The sequence below is a fragment of the Protomyctophum parallelum genome (assembly GCF_964188405.1).
Source record: "Protomyctophum parallelum genome assembly, chromosome: 23".
NCBI classification, from domain to species: Eukaryota; Metazoa; Chordata; class Actinopteri; order Myctophiformes; family Myctophidae; genus Protomyctophum; species Protomyctophum parallelum.
Genome location: NC_139715.1, coordinates 29,034,340 through 29,043,357, shown reverse-complemented (window position 1 = coordinate 29,043,357; position 9,018 = coordinate 29,034,340). Strand labels below are relative to the sequence as shown.

Here is a 9,018-nt window from a genome sequence, read left to right as displayed (position 1 = left end):
GCAGCGCACTAACGTTACAGTGCAGCGCACTAACGTTACAGTGCAGCATGCTAACGTTACAGCGCAGCGCACTAACGTTACAGTGCAGCGCACTAACGTTACAGTATAGCGCACTAACGTTACAGTATAGCGCACTAACGTTACAGTATAGCGCACTAACGTTACAGTACAGCGCACTAACGTTACAGCGCAACATGCTAACGTTACAGCGCAGCGCACTAACGTTACAGTGCAGCGCACTAACGTTACAGTGCAGCGCACTAACGTTACAGTATAGCGCACTAACGTTACAGTACAGCGCACTAACGTTACAGCGCAGCGCCCAACGTTACAGCGCAGCGCACTAACGTTACAGTGCAGCGCACTAACGTTACAGTGCAGCGCACTAACGTTACAGTATAGCGCACTAACGTTACAGTACAGCGCACTAACGTTACAGCGCAGCGCACTAACGTTACAGCGCAGCGCACTAACGTTACAGTGCAGCGCACTAACGTTACAGTATAGCGCACTAACGTTACAGTACAGCGCACTAACGTTACAGCGCAGCGCCCAACGTTACAGTGCTGCCTGCGCAGCGCGCTGACGCTACAGTGCAGCGCGCTAACGTTACAGTGCTGCTAGTCCTATATTCAATTTTTTATAGGATCAATACAAGTAAATTAATAAATGATAACCCTTCCACAGTACTAGCTTTTTCATATTTGTGTGTGTGTGTGTGTGTGTGTGTGTGTGTGTGTGTGTGTGTGTGTGTGTGTGTGTGTGTGTGTGTGTGTGTGTGTGTGTGTGTGTGTGTGTGTGTGTGTGTGTGTGTGTGTGTGTGTGTGTGTGTGTGTTTTCAGGCCTGGTAGAGAAGAGACTAAAGTCGAAGAAGGAGAAGATGAAGGAGAGGAGAGACCGTTGGCTGAACAGTGAGTCATTCTCCACCCATTTGAAGAGATATGTCAGGGACCCCCATTTGAAGAGATATGCCAGGGACCCCCATTTGAATAGATATGCCAGAGACCCCCATTTGAATAGATATGCCAGAGTGACTCCTGATAGTCACTTCTGTTGGGTGTGTTTCTCCAGACCTGGTCCCCCCCTCTGACACCATCCTGGTGGTATAATGGTGATCACTGATGAGGCCACAGTAACTCTATCTGCGTGCTTAGCCAATCAATGCCTGAGTAACACAACACGCATCATCCTCTCTCTCTCTCTACGCGGATATAATTAGGCGCTAATGGCCTCGACGCCACCGCTCGCCCCGCGCTCCTCTCTCTCTCTCTCTCTCTCTCTCTCTCTCTCTCTCTCTCTCTCTCTCTGAAATCCAACCCCTCGTTCACGTTCGCTCTTTTGGACGGAAATAATTAGCAAGAAAATGGAGCTCTAAGACGGTCTTCTTTATCTGAATATTTGACACATTATCCTCATAATTAGAGAACATAATTCCAGGAATATTTATTTGTTCATATCATCATCATATTTACTGGACTGTGGAGGGAGGGAGTGATTTTAGTGATTTCAAGTTATAGATTATTAAGTTATTAGTCATATCTCCTGTGTGGAATCTGTGATTACGAAGCCTAGAAGGCAAACAGAAATACTAATTGTAACGTTCTATTGTTCTAATTAATACTACTACTAATTGTAACGTTCCATTGTTCTAATTAATAATAATACTAATTGTAACCATTGTTCTAATTAATAATAATACTAATTGTAACCATTGTTCTAATTAATAATAATAATACTAATTGTAACCATTGTTCTAATTAATAATAATACTAATTGTAACCATTGTTCTAATTAATAATAATAATAATACTAATTGTAACCATTGTTCTAATTAATAATAATAATAATGATACTAATTGTAACCATTGTTCTAATTAATAATAATACTAATTGTAACCATTGTTCTAATTAATAATAATACTAATTGTAACCATTGTTCTAATAATAATAATACTAATTGTAACCATTGTTCTAATTAATAATAATACTAATTGTAACCATTGTTCTAATTAATAATAATAATAATACTAATTGTAACCATTGTTCTAATTAATAATAATAATAATAATACTAATTGTAACCATTGTTCTAATTAATAATAATAATAATAATTGTAACCATTGTTCTAATTAATAATAATACTAATTGTAACGTTCCATTGTTCTAAGTACTTAATTAAGTCTATAAATCACAATTAATAGTCAACTTTTTTCTTTTTTTAAATATATATATTTTTGGCGTTTTTGCCTTAGTGATTAGACAGGACAGGGCGAGAGAGATGGGGAGGGGGGACTTGAACCCGCGGCACGTCGTCCGGCTGGATTAGCAGCCGAGGTGCCTGGACCGTCAACTTCATTGATTGTGTAATTGTGACAGCCTTCCTGACATGTCTGTCTGTCCCTCCGTCTGTCTGTCCCTCTGTCTGTCTGTCCCTCCGTCTGTCTGTCTCTCCGTCCGGCCCTCTCTGTGTACGTCCCTCTCTGTGTCCCTCTGTCTGTCTGTCCCTCTCTCCGTCCGTCCGTCTGTCTGTCCCTCTGTCTGTCTGTCCCTCCGTCTGTCTGTCTCTCCGTCCGTCCCTCTCTGTGTACGTCCCTCTCTGTGTACGTCCCTCTCTGTGTCCCTCCGTCTGTCTGTCTCTCCGTCCGTCCCTCTCTCCGTCCGTCCCTCTCTGTGTCCCTCCGTCTCTGTGTCCCTCCGTCTGTCTGTCCCTCCCTCTCTCCGTCCGTCCGTCCTCCAGAGATCTCGTCCATCAAGCGTCAGAGGGAGGAGCAGGTTGCGGAGGCCCGCCGTAAGGCCATGCCGGTGGTTGGAGACATGAAGCCTCTGGCCGAGGCTCTCCCTGAGCTGTCGCAGCTGCTTAGCGTCCCCGCAGCCGGCTGCGCAGCCACGTCGCAGCGGCGCAGCCACCGCAAGAACAGACTGTGAGTCTGTTTCTAGTTTTACATTTACATTTTTTTGGGGGGGCTTTTAAAAAAAATATATATTTCCAAGGTGGACAGCAACCGGTCAAGACACCACAATGTTGTCATTGTAACACCCGGTTATGGATATTAAGTGTTACGTGCGATAAAACCTTTACATGTTAACACCCGGTGTTATTTAATCCATTACATTATAGCGCCCAGTCAATTTATAAACACGGACCAGGTGGACTAGTGAGAGATGGAGATGGACTAGTGAGAGGTGGACTAGTGAGAGATGGAGGTGGACTAGTGAGAGGTGGACTAGTGAGAGATGGAGGTGGACTAGTGAGAGGTGGACTAGTGAGAGGTGGAGGTGGACTAGTGAGAGGTGGACTAGTGAGAGATGGAGGTGGACTAGTGAGAGATGGAGGTGGACTAGTGAGAGATGGGCTAGTGAGAGGTGGAGGTGGACTAGTGAGAGATGGAGGTGGACTAGTGAGAGATGAGATCATCTCCTTCATTGTAGAGATGGAGGTGGACTAGTGAGAGATGGAGGTGGACTAGTGAGAGATGAGATAATCTCCTTCATTGTAGAGATAGAGGTGGACTAGTGAGAGATGGACTAGTGAGAGATGGAGGTGGACTAGTGAGAGATGGAGGTGGACTAGTGAGAGATGGAGGTGGACTAGTGAGAGGTGGACTAGTGAGAGATGGAGGTGGACTAGTGAGAGGTGGAGGTGGACTAGTGAGAGGTGGACTAGTGAGAGATGGAGGTGGACTAGTGAGAGATGGGCTAGTGAGAGGTGGAGGTGGACTAGTGAGAGGTGGACTAGTGAGAGATGGAGGTGGACTAGTGAGAGATGGAGGTGGACTAGTGAGAGATGGAGGTGGACTAGTGAGAGATGGAGGTGGACTAGTGAGAGGTGGACTAGTGAGAGATGGAGGTGGACTAGTGAGAGGTGGACTAGTGAGAGGTGGAGGTGGACTAGTGAGAGGTGGACTAGTGAGAGATGGAGGTGGACTAGTGAGAGATGTAGGTGGACTAGTGAGAGATGGGCTAGTGAGAGGTGGAGGTGGACTAGTGAGAGATGGAGGTGGACTAGTGAGAGATGAGATCATCTCCTTCATTGTAGAGATGGAGGTGGACTAGTGAGAGATGGAGGTGGACTAGTGAGAGATGAGATCATCTCCTTCATTGTAGAGATAGAGGTGGACTAGTGAGAGATGGAGGTGGACTAGTGAGAGATGGAGGTGGACTAGTGAGAGATGGAGGTGGACTAGTGAGAGGTGGAGGTGGACTAGTGAGAGATGGAGGTGGACTAGTGAGAGATGGGCTAGTGAGAGGTGGAGGTGAACTAGTGAGAGATGGAGGTAGACTAGTGAGAGGTGGACTAGTGAGAGATGGAGGTGGACTAGTGAGAGATGGGCTAGTGAGAGGTGGAGGTGGACTAGTGAGAGGTGGACTAGTGAGAGGTGGAGGTGGAATAGTGAGAGGTGGACTAGTGAGAGATGGAGGTGGACTAGTGAGAGATGGGCTAGTGAGAGGTGGAGGTGGACTAGTGAGAGATGGAGGTAGACTAGTGAGAGATGGAGGTGGACTAGTGAGAGATGGGCTAGTGAGAGGTGGAGGTGGACTAGTGAGAGATGGAGGTAGACTAGTGAGAGATGGAGGTGGACTAGTGAGAGATGGGCTAGTGAGAGGTGGAGGTGGACTAGTGAGAGATGGAGGTGGACTAGTGAGAGATGAGATCATCTCCTTCATTGTAGAGATGGAGGTGGACTAGTGAGAGATGGAGGTGGACTAGTGAGAGGTGGACTAGTGAGAGATGGAGGTGGACTAGTGAGAGATGAGATCATCTCCTTCATTGTAGAGATGGAGGTGGACTAGTGAGAGATGGAGGTGGACTAGTGAGAGGTGGACTAGTGAGATATAGAGGTGGACTAGTGAGAGGTGGAGGTGGACTAGTGAGATATAGAGGTGGACTAGTGATAGATAGAGGTGGACTAGTCAGAGATGGAGGTGGACTAGTGAGAGGTGGAGGTGGACTAGTGAGAGATAGAGGTGGACTAGTGAGAGATGGAGGTGGACTAGTGAGAGGTGGAGGTGGACTAGTGAGAGATAGAGGTGGACTAGTGAGAGATGGAGGTGGACTAGTGAGAGGTGGACTAGTGAGAGATAGAGGTGGACTAGTGAGAGATGGAGGTGGACTAGTGAGAGGTGGACTAGTGAGAGATGGAGGTGGACTAGTGATAGATGAGATCATCTCTCCTTCATTGTGGGACTGCAGAACTCTGGAGATATTATGTCAACACAACAGTAACAGTGTGAATAATGTGGATGTTCAGCTTCCGTTTTGTAGTTCGTACCAGAAGGAGTAAGAGCGTTATCTATCTGTTAGTACCAGGAGGAGTAAGAGCGTTATCTATCTGTTAGTACCAGGAGGAGTAAGAGCGTTATCTATCTGTTAGTACCAGGAGGAGTAAGAGCGTTATCTATCTGTTAGTACCAGGAGGAGTAAGAGCGTTATCTATCTCTGCTGGTACCAGGAGGAGTAAGAGCGTTATCTATCTGTTAGTACCAGGAGGAGTAAGAGCGTTATCTATCTGTTAGTACCAGGAGGAGTAAGAGCGTTATCTATCTGTTAGTACCAGGAGGAGTAAGAGCGTTATCTATCTGTTAGTACCAGGAGGAGTAAGAGCGTTATCTATCTCTGTTAGTACCAGGAGGAGTAAGAGCGTTATCTATCTGTTAGTACCAGGAGGAGTAAGAGCGTTATCTATCTGTTAGTACCAGGAGGAGTAAGAGCGTTATCTATCTGTTAGTACCAGGAGGAGTAAGAGCGTTATCTATCTGTTAGTACCAGGAGGAGTAAGAGCGTTATCTATCTGTTAGTACCAGGAGGAGTAAGAGCGTTATCTATCTCTGCTGGTACCAGGAGGAGTAAGAGCGTTATCTATCTGTTAGTACCAGGAGGAGTAAGAGCGTTATCTATCTGTTAGTACCAGGAGGAGTAAGAGCGTTATCTATCTGTTAGTACCAGGAGGAGTAAGAGCGTTATCTATCTCTGCTGGTACCAGGAGGAGTAAGAGCGTTATCTATCTGTTAGTACCAGGAGGAGTAAGAGCGTTATCTATCTCTGTTAGTACCAGGAGGAGTAAGAGCGTTATCTATCTGTTAGTACCAGGAGGAGTAAGAGCGTTATCTATCTGTTAGTACCAGGAGGAGTAAGAGCGTTATCTATCTGTTAGTACCAGGAGGAGTAAGAGCGTTATCTATCTGTTAGTACCAGGAGGAGTAAGAGCGTTATCTATCTGTTAGTACCAGGAGGAGTAAGAGCGTTATCTATCTCTGTTGGTACCAGGAGGAGTAAGAGCGTTTGACCAGATAGACTACACGCTAGTAGGCTGCACCGTGTGTGTGTGTGTGTGTGTGTGTGTGTGTGTGTGTGTGTGTGTGTGTGTGCATGCAAGATGCAATGTCGATTGCAGATTTGTTCTGCACGGGACATTCCTGAGCCGTGCGCGCACACGTTAGGGGGAGACATTGTTTATTTCATTTTCATTTTTCATCCACCCAGTGTCATAATGTTGAAAATGTGACCTCCGAACTCCTGTTGACCTCTGACCTCCTGTTGACCTCTGCCCTCTGACCTCCAGGCCGGTGAAGAAGAGGGCGGAGCCGACAGACTTCAGCCTGATGAAGCAGCCTCAGAAACGCAAGTTCTTGTAAGATACACACACACACGCACGCACGCACGCACACACACACAGTCACACACACACACACACAGTCACACACAGTCACACACACACTAACAAAACCTGTGCGATTCCTCTCCTCTTCCAGAGAGTCGGAGAGCAGCCGTTTCGGCGAGGCGGCGAGAAGCCTGGCGGCTGCGGCAGACCCTCTGGCGGACATCGCCGAGCAGCTGAGGAAGAGGATGAAACAGGAAGAGGAAGGAGGAGGAGGAGGAGGGCCCAGTTAACCCCTCCCCCTCTCACCCCCCTCCCCCCCACCCCACCCCCCACAAAAACAAAACCAACCCGCCTCCAAGCCGACCCGCCCCCTTTTCTCCACCTAGAGAACTAGTTTCTAGAGTCTTGGAACCGTACGGGTGCTTTTAGTTGTTTTCTTTTACACAGAGCCGGCAGCAAAGCGAACCCCCACTGGTTCCCTTTGCTTTAAACGGAGCCGGCAGCAAAGCGAACCCCCACAGGTTCCCGTCCCTTTAAACGGAGCCGGCAGAAAAGCGAACCCCCACAGGTTCCCGTCCCTTTAAACGGAGCCGGCAGCAAAGCGAACCCCCACAGGTTCCCGTCCCTTTAAACGGAGCCGGCAGCAAAGCGAACCCCCACAGGTTCCATTTTCTTTAAACGGAGCCGGCAGCAAAGCGAACCCCCACAGGTTCCCGTCCCTTTAAACGGAGCCGGCAGCAAAGCGAACCCCCACAGGTTCCCGTCCCTTTAAACGGAGCCGGCAGCAAAGCGAACCCCCACAGGTTCCCGTCCCTTTCCTTTCACCCATTGTTTATTTCACATCTGCATCTTCCAACCTGTAAGTAATTCATCATTTTGGTTCCTGAACCGACGTTTGATGATTTTGTGGTTCTGAGCCTCTGGACCGGGCTCACATTTAGGCAGGAGAAGAAAAAGGAAGGAAAATATAAAAGCACGTAAATCGGTTCAGCCCTGGTGGAAGGGGGCCCTGGTGGAAAGGGGGCCCTGGTGGAAAGGGGGGGCCCCGGTTGAAAGGGGGCCCTGGTGGAAAGGGGGCCCCGGTGGAAAGGGGGGGCCCCGGTGGAAAGGGGCCCCTGGTGGAAAGGGGGGGCCCCGGTGGAAAGGGGGCCCCGGTGGAAAGGGGCCCCTGGTGGAAAGGGGGGGCCCCGGTGGAAAGGGGGCCCCGGTGGAAAGGGGGCCCCGGTGGAAAGGGGGGGCCCCGGTGGAAAGGGGGCCCCGGTGGAAAGGGGCCCCTGGTGGAAAGGGGGGCCCGGTGGAAAGGGGGCCCCGGTGGAAAGGGGGCCCCGGTGGAAAGGGGGCCCTGGTGGAAAGGGGGGACCCCGGTGGAAAAGGGGGGCCCCGGTGGAAAGGGGGGGCCCTGGTGGAAAGGGGGCCCTGGTGGAAAGGGGGCCCCGGTGGAAAGGGGGCCCCGGTGGAAAGGGGGCCCTGGTGGAAAGGGGGCCCCGGTGGGAAGGGGGCCCCGGTGGGAAGGGGGCCCCGGTGGAAAGGGGGCCCCGGTGGAAAGGGGGCCCCGGTGGAAAGGGGGCCCCGGTGGAAAGGGGGCCCCGGTGGAAAGGGGGCCCAAGTGAGTTCCCAGGCAGAGAGGTTTTTTTGAGGGGCGCAGCTTTAATGGTTGTCTTTAAACGATGCTTGTTTCAGAAAACGCCTCATAGACGATAAAGAGAAATGTAATGTTTGTGTTGAGGACTAAAACATTAGCACCCGTTGCTTAAACACACATTGTGTTGTAATTTATGTTGTGAGATGATAAGAGCGCCCCTCACTTCACACGGGTGTGATTTTCTTTTCTTCCCCGAGCCCACCTCACATGACCCCCCACCACCCCCACATGAGAACCCACCATGGTCAACCGCCCTCCCACCCTCCCATTAGTCAAAAACATCCCAATACGCCGTGTTTTTTTTTTCTTTTCGTGCTCATTTTGAAACATTTGAACGTTTTAGGAAGAGTGTTTTCTATATTCCAAGTTGGACTGATAATGAACACCCCCCCCCCCCCACACACACACACACACACCCACCCCAACACACACACCCACCCCAACACCCACACACACACACACCCGCCCCAACACACACACTCGCCCCAACACCCACACACACACACACACCCCAACACACACACACACACACCCCAACACACACACACCCACCCCAACACACACACACACACACACACACACGCCCCAACACACACACACACACACACAGTAGTAATCAATTGTGCTTCAATTAAAAAACACAATTTCTATGTTGATTTTGTCGCTGTCACAATTATTCATCAGAATCAGTGGTTTTCACCATGATGACATTTAGCCTCTCAGACCCATTTGAGCCACGGACCACCATGTGATGACATTTAGCCTCTCAGACCCATT

The 9,018-nt window shown here is 49.3% G+C and overlaps 1 protein-coding gene across 4 annotated transcripts in view; it reads left to right on the top strand.

Moving 5' to 3' along the window:
- The window catches only part of slx9 (SLX9 ribosome biogenesis factor), a 16,270-nt gene extending 7,802 nt beyond the window's left edge, over positions 1–8,468 (top strand). Inside the window, exons 3-7 of one of the 4 annotated variants that reach the window (XR_014568864.1) lie at positions 843–911; positions 2,738–2,921; positions 6,561–6,629; positions 6,751–7,584; positions 7,991–8,468. Coding sequence is in view for 1 of the 4 variants with exons in the window: in XM_083758636.1 (XP_083614762.1) it covers positions 843–911; positions 2,738–2,921; positions 6,561–6,629; positions 6,751–6,889 (461 nt within the window). In the remaining 3 variants the exon portion in view is untranslated. Of the gene's footprint in view, positions 1–842; positions 912–2,737; positions 2,922–6,560; positions 6,630–6,750; positions 7,689–7,725; positions 7,756–7,990 lie in introns of those variants that run through there. The other 3 variants (XR_014568865.1, XR_014568866.1, XM_083758636.1) reach the window with 3 other exon arrangements.
- The last annotated feature ends 550 nt before the right edge of the window (positions 8,469–9,018 follow it).